Genomic DNA, 19,966 nt, shown 5'->3' with positions numbered 1-19,966 from the left:
ACTTACTATTATCTAATTTTTTATTAATACTGAATTTTTATCTTTTTGGTGGTACTAAAAAATTCAATAACTATTAAAAATAACTTTTTGGTACTAAACTCACAATTTGATTGGCCTATAAAATCGTTTTACATTAGTCACTCTTAACAATTATGGAATCAACAGTATATTTAGCTAATTCTAGCAATGCTGGGTAGGATAATGCTTTATTTTTTTTTTAATTTAAACTCAAAACACAAAATTGATTTTTTTTTAAATTCATTTTTGAATTGACGAACAAGCATACAAGATATTTTAAGATCCATTTTTATGTAAATCTCGAAGTAATATCAAACAAATAAACTCATTTTTACTATTTATGTTTTATACTATTGAAAGAAACGGAAAAGTTTCTTTTTTATACTCTCATATAAAATGTACGACTTTCACCAGAAGCTACAAAGTTTATAAATAAATTAGATAGCTTATTGCATCGTCTAAATTTCATATATGTTTCTCAAAGTACCATTTCAAGACTTTTTGTAAATGCAGAGAGTAATAAAAAGGGACGAACATTCCCTTAGGCACAGTGAAAATATGTGAGTACGATCGTAAGGGCGTCCATTTTTATGTAATAATTTGTGAGAAAATAGACAACTATAATTAAGAACTTTTTACTATATTAGTTCGAACCTACACAATATGAATGTTTATATAACTAGAAAATGATGAAAAAGGGGTAAAGCAGCGGGCTACGTCAATATTATATCAGAAATGTTACGAAATTTAAGAAATAAAGGGCAATTCATACATCGAATATTGATGGAAGACAAAATCCGACAGATTTTATTTTAAAAAAATTGACAAAATACTACACTGAAATCGTGTTTTCGTGCTAAATTCCAGGAGAGTATCTTAGAGAAATCGTAATACGTCTTTAGGAATGGAAGAAATGCATATTTAAAAAATATTTGGGAGCCTAAAACAAAATAAAAAATGATTGAGTCAAATGGACATACACACACGAGCGTGCGTGAGAAATTCCCTCCCTCCAAGCATCCACACTCGGATAGATCCATGTATGGATGCGAAAAAGGACATTCCATCACTCCCTGTCATCCTGGTTCGCGTCGCTGTTTCGCGCGTAGACTCCTTTCTCTACCCTGAGTTCTATCTTTTTGTTAACCTGTTGGTTATAGTCTCTTGTCTGGACATCCTAATAAGAGTGTGTGTGCTTCGGGTAAACCCTTTTCTATCTTCTTCGGCAAAAAAAGATCTAATCCGAGTAGTTCTTCTCCTTCTTTACAGCTGTCTCCGATGTATAAGGGTGTCATCCCATGTGTCGGCCTGTTTTTTAGGGAGTTTTTAGGATTTTTTTTCTACGACCAGTAAATAGATGGGGCCTTAAGTTTATTATCATTCATTAACATGTATTTCGATAGTATAAATATAAATAAGTTAAAAATATTGTGTAGAACTTGAGTTCTGAACACCCCCGCCTCGAAAAAATGAGCTCGCACTTCCTCCACGATTCCGGCTGATTGGCTTATACGAAAAAAACGTTCTATTCTGTCCATAGAGTATTCCTTCCTATAACTATAAAAATTTCTGTTTAAGCCTGTAGAAACTTGTCTAATCTTGTATAAATGTATATATGCCAACTGCCAACTCAGCGCCCCGAACAGCTCTTTCTTCTACCTGCTGTATCTTTAAAACGACCTCGAATTTTCAAAAATAACTTCACTACCGTATTCTAGACATGTTAAGAAAGCAATTTATGAAAAAAAATTCCATTTATTGTTCCCATCACATGGGATTACTCCCATAACTCGACAATTGCTTATGAAGTTTGAAGTTACCGTATCTTGGGATTGACTCGGAAAACGTTGGAAGAATTTTGAAAATTCTCGACGCCATTATCAAGAGAAGGGCCGAAACAAAAACAATATAAAAGTGAAAACAAAAATGGAACATATACAAATAGTATACAGAAACATGGAAATAGTTGGATTCTCTGGATGTGTTTTGTTGAAAATTTGGTATTAAAACTAAAGAGGAATTGAAGCAAAATTGATTAACTTGGAAGTAGGTATATAGCATGAAGCAAGCAAAATACATGAAATACAATTGGACGAAGTGAAGACTTTCTACTTTTTAAGCGTTGACGTACTAAGCGATAGAAATCAAGAAGCAGAGGTGAATGGAAGAATCAGTGCGGCAATTACATTTCATCATGCGCGAAAAAGAACTTTTCCAGGAAAATAACAAGAAAGAAGATTAAACAAGAAACAAAAGCATAAGACATTACGAGGATGTATTGATATCTAGTTAGCCTAGATCTAGACCAGAACAATAACTTATTAGAAGTGTCAGTGTAAAGTTTGACGTCAAAAAAGTGAACCAGAGTTACGCAATTAATTAAAAGAAAAAAGATGTCCACCGAAATTGTAAAAATCGAAAAATTGGAGTATCGAACCATCATCAAGTACCTGTATTTACAAGGGTTAAGAGGTAAGCAGATTCACGAAGAATGCTTAATACCATTGGTGATGAATTTGGACATGAGAAAAAGTGCTGCAAAATGGATCCCCAAATGTTTGAATGTTAACCAAAAGCGTACAAGGGTAGAAGCATCGCGTTCGATCTTTGCTCGATTAGAATACGATGTAGACTTCTTAAACCGAATTGTTACTAACAATGAGACTTGGGTACATTTCTTCGATCCAGAAACAAAGGAACAATCGATGAAATGGCGACATTTTGGTTCTCCAAGTACTAAGAAGTTTCGTGTCCAAAAATCTACTGGATAAGTTCTTGCTTTAGTTTTTTGGGATTGCCATGGAGTAATGATGATTGATTTTTTGGATAAAGGTCGAACAATAACTGGAGTTTACTATTCGACATTACTGACCACTCTACGGGAAAAAATTTAAGAGAAAAGGCGGTGAAAGCTATCCAAAGGCACACAAATCTCATGTTGACATGCAAAAAATTCGTGATTTACGGTTTGAATTACTAGAATACCCCCTTTATTCACCAGATTTGGCTCCGTCCGACTATCATCTCTTTCCTCAATTGAAAAAAAAGTTCAAAAAGCTGTAAATTTTCTTCCAACGAAGAGGTAATAAAAACTGTGGAGGTCTGATTTGCAGAGCAAGAAGAAACATTTTTTTTAAAGGTCTAGAGACGACAAAAAGGCAAGCTAGAGAATTGAATTTGAATTTAATAACTATTATCAAGTTAAAAATAGAACTTGTTTCAGAATAAACAAACATCCAAAAAAAAAAAAAATATTCCGCAAATAGCAATCAAAATTTAGTCAGAGGAGAGGTTTTCACTTAAAACACAATATTGGTAAAACGTCTTATTTCTTTCAGGAATAAAGTTCTTTCTTTTTGATTTGAAGAAAAGAGATTAGTAATAACAAACACATAATGGGTTAGCGGTGAAGTAATTTCGATTTTGTAGTATAAAATAAAACACTTTTTTAACAAACAGTAGTTTTGGTTAGGTTCTTACCAGAAAACAATCAGGTGCGTAGAGGTCATCGTCACTTTTGAAAGTTTAACCATTCAAATAATTCTGCAATCTTCGAAATAAATGGTAATCAGGTAGTGCCAGATCAGGGCGGTATGGGGGATGTGGCATCACTTTCCGGCCAAGCTCCAATAGTTTCCCACGAGATGTGTAAGGCCTTGGATTATCATAATGGAACACTAAACCTTTCCGATTCGACAATTCTGACCGTTTTTCTTCGAGAGTATCATACATTTTCATTAATTGTTGACAGTAAACATCAGAACTGATCATTTGGTTCATTTGAAGCACCACAACACCTTTGGAATCCCGCCAACTGACAGCATGAGCTTTTTTTGTTGTTTTTCAGCTTTCAATGTAGTTTGTACTGGTTCATCGTGTTTGCTCCATGATCGTTTTCGAACTATGTTATTCAAATTTTCCTGCAGATTTTGGTACAATTATTCTAAATCTACCGTCCTAAATGTGATAGTCCACTGTGTTTTGTGCACAAATAAACTACGATTAAATGTGTACTAAAATGAAATAAACATTTATTTTATAGTACCTAAATAGTTAGGTAACAGTATTCAAACTTTGTATTTCTACGTATGCTTCATTTTGACATTCTTTTAACTTTTCAAGAAGACATATATTCGTTCGTATCTATAGATACATGAAGGTAGTCAAGGAAACGCCTCTGATGAGTTTACATGTTATTAGTAATGACACTTTTCGAAAGGCAGGTAAAGGGATTACCGTTGTGACTAATTTACATCCGTCCAATTGTACAATGACGTGAAATTCATCAGTTTATTATTGAATTTACAAGGTGGATTTACCAAATACTCGTTTCCTTTGTCTGTAGAACAGCAGGGTATGTGAGCAACATTATAACGAATATAGTCCAGATAAAATTAACATCAATTATTGTTGCTGGTAGATCCAATAAACATAAACAATATTAACAAGTATTACAGTAGGAATATGCATGGACCTACAAATCCGTTAAGTTATAAAAGATCTTCAGTTGCAAGTCTGTTATATATTAATGAAAAAGCTGTTTAGAAGTTTTTGCAGCAATTTCATAACTGGGCGTCCAATATTGGTGAATTTTCCAATATTACGAACATTCACTGGTTAAACTCTTTATTCAAATCTTGACAAAAAATATTTCATCCTTAAAATTTGAAGCCCTTAGAAGCAGTAGTTATAGCAAATTCTCAATCTTGCTTCAGTTTTATCTTTTATTTAAGCAAATTCCTCTTGAAACACATTTTCAGTTCAAAGAAAAGTCAACTTAATTTTGCGACAAATAATTAATACTAATTGTAATTATTTAGACTAATAACCTTCATTATAAGGTTTAAAAATGTTGATAAATGTTTATACTTCTTAATGTCAATATTGGGAAATAAGAAAAATAAAAATTATGAAGATAAAGACTTATTTTCAACAGATAGGAACGAATATGTGATTGAAGATATTCGACCAGTTGCTTTAATAGACAATATTCTGCAATGTCTTTTGCTAAACCAGTGATATGACACGAATCTATTAATCACACAACCCACTGTTAATTTTGCTTGACCAAATATCAAAGGCTTCTCGAGGAAATCGAAGCATACGGTAAAATACGCGGAGGTGTCTTCTGGAACATTCATTCGGATGAAACTCCTGTGCCTTCTCCAGTTCAAATTTGAACAGAATTTACAGCTCATGTCAGTCCTCAAGCACCGCACTTGATTAACAAATTGGAACCTAATGATCTCCTAAGAGATTTGGATTTGCTCAAAGAAACAACTAAAGTGTTAAGTTTAAGACTGAAACGGTGGAATCTTAAGACGGGACTAAACGTTACAGTTTATATGTTGATTTGTTTCCTAAAGAGGACGACTCAGTGTACTGAAATGACATTGAGGGTTTGATGTTGAAACTGGGTTATAAAAATAGGAGACTCTTAATTGATTCCCCAAAGCCAAGTCTAAAGACTGTACTGCTGCTCTATAACGGAAATAAATAGCCATCACTACCTTTAGGTTGCGCAGCTTATTTGAAAGAAACAGACGACATTACAAAACTAGTGTTGGAGAAGATAGAATATAGCAAAAACCAATGGTTAATTTGTGTGGGTTTGAAAGCTGCTGCTTTGGTTTTAGGACTACAAACTGGTTATACAAAATACTGTTGCTGAAAGAGCCGAGAAAGAAATGTATGTAAAAGCAAGAAATGTTTGCGCTCCTGGGCAAAAAAATGTGAAGAATGAACCTCTAGTTAACCCCGAAAAGATTATAATACCACCTTTGCGCGTCAAATTAGGGCTAACAAAAATTTTGTAAAAGCCATGGACAAAGATAAAACTGGTTTCAACTTTTAGAAACAAACTTTTTTTCTTTGAATGACGCTACAATAAAAGAAAGTGTGATGACAAAAAATCAATTAAAGATCCGGCAACTACAGATCTTCTCAATAGTCTGACGTCATCAAAAAAAGCCTCAATGCATATAAATTGAAGTAGTATGTCTTTGAAAGTACATTTTGTACATTCTTCAAGTGAGAGCATTTTCATAAAGGTAGCTTAACAATTGAAAAGTGTCATCAAAGAAAATGGAAACCAGAAATTCTTGCAAACTACTGTTGGTCTTTAATTAATCCACGGGGGAAAATTTATATAATTTTTTTGTAGAATATTGAATCAAGTATGGATTATAAAAACCGTTTAATAATTTCAGTGTTGCTGATCGAACGTTTACCCATTCAAGAACTTTTATTGATTTTATATTTTTGTGAATTTAATGATTTGATAAACTATTTTAAGCCGACTATTGAAATGCTTCAGGAAGCTAAATGGTAGGTGCATCAGGTAACAAATTACGGCAATACTTGGTGAATCTACACGAAATATTCATTCAGTAGAAGGTATTTTTAATGAGAAGTTTCCTGATCGCCGCCCCGGTTCAAGAACTTATTTAAGTGAGCTTCTCCGTAAAGTTGTAACAGCGTATAGTATATTAATGATGTAAAATAATCTGGAAGACCACAAAACTTGCAATAACAGCTTAACATTAACAATTTTGAGATTGGTTAGTTGTAATTGACAAAGTGAAAGTTTTAGTTTAATAGACAATGAACCAAATTTTTAATAATTTATGCAACTAGTGAGTAAAGTAATACTTTTTTTCACGACTAGAACGGTTTGATCACACTCGCTTAGCAGTGAAAAAAAGCTACTTCACTCACGAGTTTCATACAAAATTGTATCTACGTCTATAGTCAACTGATTTATTTTTCAAATATGCAATAAGTTTCGAGTATTTACTGATGTTTACGTCGTTATTTACCATTAGAGTGCCTTTCAGTTTTGAATAAGTCGACCAAAGTGTTGGAGACTTCCACATTTTGGATTTAGATTCAAAGTAAGTTAGTAAGACTCTTTCTGTGAAGCTATTTAAGCCTTTGTTAGTACACCACTGAAAGAATTAAAGTCCTTTAAATATTGTTCCCTGGATTTTTCAGGGAGGAAATTCAAAGTCGCTGCAGTTGCCGATTCAACAACATCTTCTGGTGTGCAGTTTAAACTTTCTGCACTATTCCTTTTCTTTATGTTAGCAAATGAATAGAAAAAAACGTGAATATTATAATGGACGCGGAAAACATTTTATTTACATATTTTTTCAAATCTCGTAGTAAAAAGGTAGGCGTTTAAAATTTTTTTATACTCTTATTAGAAGCTGAGATATCAAAAGTCAAAGTCCGCTAGGTACTGACAGAATACGAATCCTTCATTTGCCCCAACAGCCGTACCGGTGCCGCGATATAGTTTCTGTATACCCTTTTCGTACATATTCAGTGTTACAGTGACAATAAGAAAACAAATGAATTAATTTACAGATTGCATCCGATAAACTAACAAATCAATCACTAACTAAACATTTCCTATGGTATTCGTCCCAAGAATAAAAATATTGACTTTAAAAGCAGACCACAACAGAAGAGAAGAAGAAGTTGATATGTGACATTTCAATTTTTATGTAGAAAGTTATCTCATTTAACGCGAAATTCCTGATTTTTCCCTTGTATATTACAATATATTTAATGAATGCTATGGTACTTCAATGTTTTTACAAAAAAAGCTAATACTAGCTGTACGTCTATCTGTAGCAGCGATATATTCCCATAAAAAGCATGTAACCAGCTCAGGTTTTTTGCATTCAATTCTTGTATAGCTGTAGATGTATCAAAACGAAAGAAACTTTGGCGATTATTAGAGAGAATTAATTAAAATAATCAATATATGATCTTATTAATCATATGAATTGACGTGAATTGCCATCAATCGCCGTCAATAGACATCATAGATTAACATCAAATGACATAGATCACCAGCAAATGACATAGATCACCAGCAAATGACATAGATCAGCATCAAATGACAATAGACGTATATTGGATTCATTGGATGTGAATTCATGTCATTTGAGGTCATGTTTGATTGAATAAACCAATTATTATGAGAATTGTCAAGAAATAATGAGGACAAAATTAATTAATAAATGAAATTGTTTCTAAATCTTCTCGATTTTAGGTCTCTACTGATTTAAAATTAGTTTCTTCTAGAGATCGGTGAAAATTTGAGGTTTTAACTACTTTCAGTCTTTATCAAAATATTTCGACATTAGTCGAAACGTTAAATTTTCACCTGTCTTTATATAAAACTAATTTTAAATCAATAGAGACGATTTAGAAACATGAACATAACAAAAAAGGTCTAGGAAATTGAAGAAATTGAATGAATTTATTAATATTTTTATTTTCTATTTTTTCATGGAAACAAGGTTTTTGTTAATATTTACTGATTACTGACTGTCTCGTGAAGACTTTTTTTATTTGCTTCGTATTTGAGATTTATTTATTTTTCTTTTACAGGACATCGCATAACGAACTGGAAAAAAATAGGTGAGTTTAATGTCTTAATTCTTTTTCATTGTAATTTACTAAAATGTAAACACTGTTTTATCGCTATATACGAAGATGGCCCCAGAAGTACCTCGGCTGACCTAGAGGTGGAGGAAGTTGCTTAAAAAATACCACTGTAGAAAGTACACAATCTATTCAGCATGTTTGAAGATTGAAGACGCCATGTTGTTTAGTATTTGTTTGGCAGCCATCAATAGTAAACGTTTTTAGTGAATTTGTAAACATTTGTGAAAAAATTGATCATCGTTATGTGATAAAATACTTTTATTTGAAAGACCGTAGCCCAACCAATATAAAAGCTGAACTATATTCTACTCTAGGTTAGACTGCTTAATTGTTAACAACAGTGAAATATTGGATAGCAGAGTTTAAACGAGGTCGAACGACCTGCGAAGACCAGCATCGTGTTGGTTGACCAAATGAGGTGACGACTTCACAAAAGTTGAAGAAAATTCCACAAAGCGGTACTGGATGATCGTCGACTGAAAGTGCGTGAACTAGCAGACATAGTAGGCATTTCAAAAAGTGCGTTACATCGCATATTAACTGAAAATTTGGACATGAGAAAGTGTGAACAATAAACGCGCTGCGTTGGCTCACAATGGAACAAAAAAGGCGTCGTGAAGATATTTCCATCGTGTATTTGGCAATGATTCACAGAAATAAAGACAAATTTTTGCGCCGTTTTATAACCATGGATGAAACATGAGCCAAAAGGCAAGGTCATGGCGTCAGTTTTTTGGGATACGCGTGGGATAATTTTCATTGACTAACTATCGATGGCGAGGATTATGCGAACTTATTGCAACGTTTAAGCGAAGAAATCAAGCAAAAACGGCCGTATTTGATTTAGAAGAAAGTGTTAATTCATCAAGACAGTGCACCAGCTCACACATCCGTTATTGCGATGACCAAAATTAAGCAATCAAAGTTTGAATTGCTACTTTATGCACCCTATTAACCAGATTTAGCCCTCTCTGATTATTTTCTGTTGCCATATTTGAGAAAATGGCTTAATGGTAGAAAATTTTCCAACAATTAAGAGGCGATGTTATAAAAATGGTATCGAACTTATTGAACATCGCTGGGAAAAGTGTACAGAGCTAAAAGAAGATTACGTTGAAAAATAAATATATAATTTTCCAAAATGCGTTTTCTTTGTTGGGCCAGGTACTTCTGGTACCATCCTCGTATATACAAGAAGTTCTCACTTTTAGTCGAGTTAATTTCCATTGCTTAACCAATATATTTCATTGTTTTGTAAGTTAAATGAGATTTAATGGATTTATACAATGATATGCACTGTTAGAGATGACTTGATTTCATTCCACGTAATTAATTTGTAAAACTTTATTCTAAAATCTACAATATTTATTACAATATTTACCAATACTTATATAACGAAATGAGTAATTTAATTATTACTATCGCAGAAACAATTTTGATTTTATTTATTTATAAATTACATTCAAGACCTTTCGGCTAGAGAAGAAATTGAAGTGACCAGTGGAAAGTACAATAACCAAACCAAAAACCTAGTGTTAGAACTTATTATCTGACGTAGATATATTTTATATGAATTAGAAGTTTTATTTAAGAAATGTCCCCTACATTTAATATCATATTTGAGCTTCTTCAATTTTCAATTTAATAATGTAATATCCTCTATGTTAACTGTTTGAACTAACCTCTAAATTCATTAATTTCGATATTTAAACCACTTTTCCATACACGTTTTGTGATACCGATAGGTTATTGCATAAACTAGACAATTTGGAAGGAAACTAGAAAAAGTCGTTTTTCTGTTTTGACCTACAATTACATAGAAACAGATTGTAAGTGAATTTGGTCAATTGATTAAAAAATTAATGCAAATAATGGGACGGCTTCTTTGAAATCAACCAGTTGTTTTGACTGAACACGCGTGCTTTTTGACGTCACTTTCTTACCGGGGTTACTAAGAATACGAAACTAGTATAATTTTCTATTTTTGTCGTGCGAATTAGTATTCTAAGTACCCCGATATATTAGTTTTTCGTTCGGAATTCTATATACTTTTTTCAGGACTAGATAAAGTATACAGTTTGTTAAACGTAGTGATTAAAAATTTGACGCTGTATTTTTAACATGTGATACAAACAGAAGCTGATTTTCGGGACGTAAACATCAAAAATGAAATAGAACGTGTCTCGGCAGCTAACTAGTCTGAGTTTCTCACGTCGAGTACGATAAACACTTTTTGCACCAGTTGCATACAATATTTTTTCTACGTTTATGGAAAAATGTTTTATTTAGGTGTAGAAAAATAAAAAGCGTATTTTAAGAGCAAAATATTATCGGTTAACATTGAGAAAGTTAAGAACTAGTAACTAGGAATAATTTAACTTTATCATTATTTGTACTATTAATAATGAAAGTAAATGAACAATTTTTGCAATTTTCAATATTAATATTTCTCAGTGAATTATTTTTTGATTCGATTTCTTGATTTGCGACTTCTCTAAATGTACTAGTAGTTGGTATCTGTGCATTGTCATCATCTTTAGCTTGAAATATTTGTCTTGCAACATTGAGTTTGTTGCTCTACGTATCCTTCCACTACCGTCGACGATTTCCATCCGCCGTATCGTTTCAGCTCTAGTACATCTGCTGCAGTGTTGCGGATGATTTCCTGAAGCAGTGACTTGTGTATAACTCAAGATTCTCAAAATTCAGAAATTTTGCAATTTCATACGGGCTTTTAACAAGCAACAGCTTGGACAGTGCACTTTTCTGGAACGTAATTTCGTGTATTTACGGTATATATTCAATTCAACAATACTTCTAATGACAAAACTTCATTCCTTGTTAATTTTTGAACGTGGCACTTTTACAATCAATATTGAACCTACTTCTTCTATGACTTCAATATTCAATTTTTGGAGCTCTTTTCTACGACATGCCCCTGCGATGCCAAATATTGCGGCGATCTATAACATAATTTTATAATGTCTTCTTCTTCTTTCTCCTTCAAAGTATTGTAGGCCTTAGGCTTGTAGTTTCCAACTTCTCATCCTTGAGATGTTGATGTTCATGAATTTATCCATCTTTTTGGAGGTCTTCCGAAAGGTCGTCGTGTCCTTGGTTTACTGTCTCGTGCGTTCTTTGCTAATATCTCTTTTTACCCTTTTGTTCATACTGGTATTATTCCAGATAATGCCCCGGAGTGCGCCTCATATTTGGCTTGCTTCGTGTGCTTGTCCTTTTACTTCATTTATTCTGTTCTGGTCTGCGCTGATTTGTATGCCTAGGTAGTCAAATGATATTACCTGTTCTATGGTTTTATTTTCTACGCTTGTGGTCGGTTGCTGGGCGGATAGAGTAGCCTGGTGACTGTCACTACTGGTCCCAAGTCCGGGTTGTGAGGCCAACAACCTGCCGGACGTAAAAAGAATCTATCTGCTCTTAGATCCAAGGATCAGCTTCGGAATAGGACGGTCTAAGCGTTGACGAACTCGACCAGAAATTGGAATATGAATACGGAAAATAAATTATAATGTCTTACGAAAGCTGAACAATAATTATTGACTTAATTTTTTATCAAAAACTGGAAATTTGGAGCTTCTTTTAGGAATTGATAATTGTGTCCTCTATTAAGAACTTTTGACTTTTTTGACCGAGTTCTGCTTAATAAATTCCAATATTTGGGATTTTTGACCGAAATCCTGCAGAGCTCTGCTTCATAAATGTGATTAGTTTTTTGTAATTGTTAATATTAATATCTTCTTTTGAAGAAACGCAAGCTTTCACTATTGAATACTCAGACCAAAGTGATGAGGGTTTAATATCTTTCGATCTTTTTGAAAAATATGTAAGAAGCACATTTTTTGTAAGATTTACAACTTTTTTATCGAAGCACCATTCTTTAAAAGGATTGTATAATAAATATTTATTGCATTAGTGCAATAAAGATCTACTTTTTCCAGTAAAACGTAGAAAAATTTATTTTTCCAGCAGCCTTACCCTGTATACTTCTATTTCAATTTCTAAATCACTCGAGTTCTATTATTCTATTGTGTGTAGCATTCAAACTGCATATATTTATTCTTCTCCATATCAATCTATAATAATTGCGTATAGTGGCACAGCAAAGAGAAAGTTTATGGTTATTGCGAATATTTGTCGACTAGTCTATGTAGCTGCTGCGAGATCATTGTATTTTGTGGCAAGGCCGCTTATAATATTTGCTTGGAAACAGTTATGGCAATTATTCTATTTGCCAAGTAGTACTTAACAGTGTTGGCTTTGAATTGCAAAATGAATTTATCGAGATAATAACACTTTATCAAACGAAAACTTTTTTATATCTACTTCTTTTTATTGAATTGTTTCGAAATTTCTTTGAATCTCATTTATTGGCGAATCCAAAGAGGCACCACGGGAACGAGGTCATCCTAAAGCTCTGTATACTTTAATTTTCAACAAGCAGAAAATGTATGTTGTATACGAGGGTTGTCTGAAAATTTTCAGACCTAACGAAGAAACAAGACGTTTTTTTTTCATAATCGTTTTTATTCTTCAAATACACTTAGTCGAACGAAGCTTCAATCTTTTTAATCCTCTCAAATAATAGATGCCGTATTTTTCTCATAATAGGCGTTTTTTCCAATTTCCACATTTACTTTATCAAGTAATGGGTATTCTTTCTTATTATTATTTAACTTTTTTGAACGTATCCGATGAACAAAAACCCATGACATGTAGCATATTTTCATATTCCTGGAGTAAACATTTGATATTATTTGTATAATGGTTGAATTTTTGGAGTAACTACAAACATTTCAAAAAGTTTCGTTGTAGATGAAAATGCTTATTGTAGACCATATAATAATTATGTATAGTAGAACTTTTATAATGATTAAGGGGATGCAGTACTTCAATTTTTTTATTTGGAAAATACTCTTTCTGTGAATCACACTCAAAAAGCTCAAAATTGAACACGTACTAATTTTGACAATTGATAATAAAATTAGTACGTCAAAAGTCTATGCAAATATGTTATTTTTATATAAAATGCATCATGGTAAATATATTCAAACACTCACTTTATTGAATGGTATACTTTTACATTCATATAATAGTTGTCATCTTCTCAAAATAGGTCGCTATCAATGGATACACACCTCAGAAAGGTTTGAGGTCAACACTGGTGTTCTTCAGGGATATATCACCTACTTTCTTTCTCCTGTACATCAATGATGTACTCGACAAAATTGCAAACCCGATATATACAGGTGTTGTCGTTCAAATAAACTCCGATAAACTCCTCAACTAAAACCCAAATCCATAGACAGCAACAGATCACCACCATCAATACCGATCTTCAAAACATTCTGATTGATCTGATTTAATTTAATGCAGCAAGAACACAAGCTGCTGTTTTTACAAAGAAGGCTGGCACTGCAGCTCAGGTTTGGACTGAAATATCGATATCACCGCAAATTCGCTTGTTGGGTGTTGAGGTTCATCAATTACAAAGACACCTTTCCCGAACACCACAATCTACAGAAGTTCAAGATCAAATTCACAGGCATCTTCACATGGCAGGCACCACGCGAACTACTCAAGTATTAGGATTTATTTTCTTATGCTTGATTTTCAAATAAAAAAATTACAAAAACCAAAATTATTCATTGTATTCAATGTCAAATTTATCGTTCAATACAACTATAAAACAAATATTCTTATATGCAGTGCAAATGTACGAAAAAAAAAATACGGGCAGCAATTTGCGGAAAAACACAGAGAGAAAATAATTTTTGCCGACAAGGCTGTACTCTTATAAAGCCGTAGAAAGCCTTAAGCAATGAGATTCATGTACAAAGGAATAAGTAGAAAATAGTTGTTTTTTGTTGCACATAAATGGAAAATGATTATATTCTACTTAAAAAGGGATGATTTACATCATTCTGAAATCTATATATTTCAGTCTTTTTCGCTGAAATACAGATAGGGACAAGTTGAATTTTGATTTCTTTTATGTACCCTGACGTAAAAAATTTATAAAGCTGTTACCTACTTTCTTTAAACTTGAAAATAACCCATCATGTCACATTTTATCTTCAACCAGATTGTTTTTATCAACTACCCTACTTGGTGACTAGTTTAATATTCCCCTCACGTCTTACTCAACATCCAATATCTTGTGTCAAGTTCAATTAACATCTCGATTATATAGATTCTTTAAAATATTCATCGTTATTTTTGATTTCTTATTGGCAATCAAAGTAAAAATGGGTACCACATATTTTTACAATTATCAAGAGCTAGAGCAAAACTTTTTGGATGTCGATCACATTTTTTGAATGAAAATGGGAATTCTGATATCCGAGAACTTTTAGAAGCAATAAATTTAAATTTTAATAAACAGAAAATAGAGGTTATTTGTCGATTCTTCCAATTAGAAACTGAAAAAAGTTGATGGAAGTCATTCAAAAAGTCAAAGAGTTTTTGAGAATTGAAAAAAACAAAATTATGAAGATTTGTAACTGAATTAATCAAAAAATTTTTGTTCAAATGTCATTAAAGATTCATTTCCAGTACTTACATCGAGGTTCAAAGATTTTTGGAGAACGTCATCAGAAATTTTTTAATGAAAATATATAAGGGGATTACTGTTGGTCTATACTTGAGAAAAAATGACCCAAACACCTATAAAAATAAGGTCATTATTATCCCATCAGGACCTAGCGTTACATATAAGTAACTTGCACTATTCGGTTTATAATTAAATAAGATCTATACTTCAGCATTTTGTGGCTAGAGGGTGCTACCAGTGTTATCTTGAATTAAGCTTGTTTCTGCAAACGCACTTAGTGTTAACAAGTGTTTTGAAACAATTGACTAAGAAGTTGGCATTCGTTTCGTGTAAGTATTACGAAACATTTCGGTTTTAGCTTAAATTTATTTTCGTAGTTGCTTTCTGTAGTAGAAATATGTATCTTTCATTAGCAAATCTTATTTCTAAAAAAAAAAAAGATTAGCGAAAGTTAGCTTGGAACGGCTTTTTTAGAGCGTTCATATAAGTAACGCTAGGTTATTAGACACTAGTGAATACAACAATTTTTAAAAACATATTTTTTTGTTTCTAGGGGTTAGAAGAGGCCCTTGAAATGGCTTACAATAATGAGGTACAAGAAATATTTATACAGCCACCAGATCTAAAGGTGGGAAGCTGGATAATATGAACGGCGGTCAACTTCAATCTCAAGTTTTGGACTAGGATTAGATTAGGTTAGGTTAGGTTGAATTAGGCTAAGTAAGGTTAGGTTATATTATGCTAGGTTAGGTTAGGTTACGTTAGGTTAGTTTAGGTTAGGTTAGATTTCGAATGAATAACGCATTTCTTCCTATGATTCTGAAAACGGAAGGCAGGTCCTAGTATTTCGAAGAATACCACTACTAACCCGAATATGAATAAAATTATAAAAATTGGTATCAGGATAACATTAGTTGGATTGAGATTGAGAATCTCGAAGAAACAAGATGTCGGACTTTTTCTGAGTGGAATTATAAACAACTATATGTAAAAAGGTTTATATATTGAATGCAATGTAATTATTGATATTAAATAAAAATAAAAGTCTTATTTTTTCCCGTCTATAAATAAACGGCTTAGCGTTACATATACAGGGTGTTTCATAAAAGGTGACCCCGTCTCTCTGATACATAGAAAACTGAAAAATATTTGGGGATTGCTCGGTTAGAAATTTTTGTAACGCCATCCATATTGAATACAAAGGGTGTTGAAGACTTTTTTCACGATTTTGCAGCAACTTTTGGCAACAATATATTGATATTTTATACGGATATGTTTTGGAAGCTAATACAACTGATTAATTTGTTTTAATGTCGAACTCTCATAGAGGACGCTGATTACACGGTTCGTACCGAGTAGTATTGAACATAACTTTTTCAATATCAGATTTATTAACAACAAATACGTTATAATTATCAATAAATGACAGTTTTCCATGGCAAACTCAGAGAAAATGCTATTGCCGTGTAAAATTCAAAGTTTATGGATACTCAGCCTTAGTATGAAACAAATAAAAATTTGATGATCGTGTATTGCAGTTCTGAGACTCAAATTGTTGTTTGTTTCATACTAAGGTCCCCAATAGCTAAGTATCCATAAACTTTTTAAAATTTGACACGGCATCAATTTATAGTTATGACGTTGTTCTTAATAAATCTGATATTGAAAGTATTATGTTCAATACTACTTGGTAAGAACCGTGTAAATAGCGCCCTCTATGAGAGTCAGACATAAATAGAGGCCCAAAGTAAAAAATAAGTTGAGATCAATCGGGCGACCTTACCGGCCATTCAATATAACCTCTTCAGCCTACTTAAACATTGGAAATACATTGTTCAGGTTTCGTATAATCCAAGCAGTATAATAAGGTGGAACAACCTTGTGCTGAAACCAAATTTCTTCTTGTAACTGTGAATAATTAATAGGATTGGGATACGAACGAATTAATTTTGATATGAAAGTTGTAAATATTAATAACCATTGTCTCTCATAAGAAAGGGAGCAATTATTATTTCTCTAATTATTTCACACCAAACGATGAGCTTTTGTGGATATATATATGAAATTCTTCCATCCAATAGGGATGATAATCCGTAAAATGTTGCTTCAGAGGAAAAACAATTTTATTCATATTTGTATCATTCACAGGATCATCTTCATTTAATGTTTGTTGTAATTGCACATTCTAAGAAAGGAATTTATTCTTCAATTTTCCTTCTTACAGATCTCTCACTAATATCGCTATTTATTGTGAGTTGTAATTGAATTTTTAGATTCTTTTGTACCCTTAGAATTACATTAAGTTCATTACCTTCATTTGTGGCCGTTCTTTTTCATCCACAATTGAAAATATTTTTTACACTGCTAGTTTCACTGTAGATTGTGGAGTGTAGGAAATATTCGGGCAGGATTTTTTGTAACCATCTCTTTGTGTCTTCAAAACTAACAATCATCAATAGAGTAAATTCAAGTTCACTTTGTTCACATCTTAATATATAAAAATTCAATGTCCGTGTGTATGTTGCGATTGAACTCAAAAACGAGTCAACTAATAGTCATGAAAATTGGCATATAAATGTAATTTGGTCCAACTTAAATGATAGGATAGTTATTATTTTAATTATTGGTCTCAATAATTAATAATAAACTGATCATCAACGTTGATTGTTGTTATTAATCGTGGTTTCTATAAGTCTAGAACAGATGGCGCCTTACAGAGAACTGTAAAATTTTGTCCTTTGCACCTCATAGATGGCGGCACACTTTATTGTGATATATTTTCTTAGACTACACACTATACATTCTTTTTAAATCACTCTGCCACAGCAACGCGTGGCCGAGTCTGCTAGTATCTTCTAAAATCAAAAGTGATGAAACAAATTGTTGAGTTTCAAACTCAATTGTGTTAAATTCATGTGCGTTTTTACAATGACAAAATGAAAATTAATGTCATTTGACACAAACGTCAAAATGGAAAACATTTTTCGGCATACTGCGATAATTACTTAGGATATTAATATTAGTACCAACAATTGAATACCTTGTTGTTCCGTCAGATGGAGACTCACTAAATCTGGTATCGATGAATTCGGCACAAAAAAGTAAAATATTTGATTTTATGTACTGTGAGTTGTACATCAATCAAATAATATTTATAATATAAATTATTCCAATATGAACTTCGTCTACACGTTAAGTTGTTATCTAACATAGAAGTAGATATTAATTCATGTCACTCCAATTCATTTATTTGTTCAAAATCCGACTCTATTTACACACAAAATTATGCACAGACATGACTGTGTTATTCAGGTAGAGCGCACTCAACTTCGTTCTATAATTTTGAATTGAGGTCATCAACATAAAGGGATTGCACTATGGAATATTTTTTAACTTAGAACACGGCTGAATATAAAATTTCCTTTTGATTTGAAAGTATGAATATCGATAGTTTAAACAGAAACCGATTGAATGTTATTTATAAATTCTATGGTTCTGAGAACAATTATCAAATTATTAAGGCCGACTCCAACTTTGTTATTTTAAATGGAATGGAATAGTATATTAATACATTTTTGAAATCTATGTAAAATTTTGGTATATTTCTGACTAAAACTTTTTTAAAAAAATTCATACTCTGAGTTATAACTTTTTTTTTTAAATTTGACCGTTGCAGAATCTTATAAATTATTTTTTTACGGCGATACCCTTAAAGATATTAAAATGTTTCTATTCGGTTGCTTCTAGCAAGGTTAGACTTATTTGAATCTGTGTTGAAAATTTTTTATTTCATACAGGGTGTGTATGAAAAGTGTTCAAAGTTTAACTTCATAAATATAAAATTTCTTTTCTTAAATAGAACCACCCGGTTTTTTCTATTTTAATGCATTCAGGGGTAAAAAATAAAGCGAATTCTCTGTATACTTTCCTATATCTAAACCTTACCGTTATCCAGATATTAAATATTTTAACAGATGCAAGTGTGATCTAAATTTTATTTTAAACAAAAAACATAAATGTAAAACAGAATAAAAAAAATAATTTGCTCCAGTGGCGTAAAAAATAGGGGGATAAAAGTGACAACTAACCCTGACAGCGCGCCACATTTTCCCAAATTTTGTTTATGTCAAAAGGGTTCGTATTCCTATATCAAAATGAATCATTTATTGAGATCTCTCTGTGGTAGAGCGTTGTCGGTCGAATATAGAAACACCTTGTATAATGTGACTATTAGAATCGCGATATCTCAGAAATGTTAACGCTTAGGAAAAAAATTATGAGAACCATTTTTATAGAGAATTTTAAGATCTTCAACTTTGGTGAAGGTTTTTGTTTGATAAAGATTACTGTTTTTGAGAAAATATCAAAAAACCTCAAATTTTGACATTTGACCCCGAATAACTTTTATAGCACACATAGGATCGATGGGGTTTTTTAAAACCTCAGATTTCAGCCAATATTTGTTTTCCAGGAAGTTTTGTTTTTAGACCACTATTTTTATGTCTAAATTGACGGGACTGAAGTGATATATTTCCTGATTTTATATAATATGAACATGGTTACTTCGTTTTATGGTAACTGAAGAAAATTACTGAATATACTAAAATTTGAAAGTTTTTATAGCAGCAAATAATTCAGAGTTAGATAGAAAAAAACTAAGGTTTGTCTAAGAATTTGTTCATGTTGATAAATTTTGCAGCTGTAATGAATTGAGTGATATCAAATGTATGAGCTTCAGTTCTACTTCAATAAAGTATGTTTATACAATTGTGTGTTATTATTTGCAGTTACTTATTCCCACCTACTCTATGCAGAATCAAATTTAAGTGGTTAGATAATGTACTAAATTTATTTTTATAAGTGACCCGACGTAGCAGTCGATTACAGATTAATTTCAAATTGGTGTATATAGTCGTC

General features: G+C 32.2%; 1 protein-coding gene across 1 annotated transcript in view; it reads left to right on the top strand.

The window, feature by feature from the left end:
• LOC130452750 (max dimerization protein 1-like) overlaps window positions 1–19,966 on the top strand; it is a 333,631-nt gene that overhangs the window by 6,331 nt on the left and 307,334 nt on the right. Inside the window, exon 3 of the mRNA XM_056792169.1 lies at window positions 8,422–8,451. Within this exon, the coding sequence (XP_056648147.1) occupies window positions 8,422–8,451 (30 nt within the window). The remainder of the gene's footprint in view (window positions 1–8,421; window positions 8,452–19,966) is intronic.

Source organism: Diorhabda sublineata, chromosome 2, assembly GCF_026230105.1.
Source record: "Diorhabda sublineata isolate icDioSubl1.1 chromosome 2, icDioSubl1.1, whole genome shotgun sequence".
Classification (NCBI taxonomy): Eukaryota; Metazoa; Arthropoda; class Insecta; order Coleoptera; family Chrysomelidae; genus Diorhabda; species Diorhabda sublineata.
Note: the sequence above shows the minus strand (reverse complement) of the source record. Positions and strands in the feature narration are given on the sequence as shown.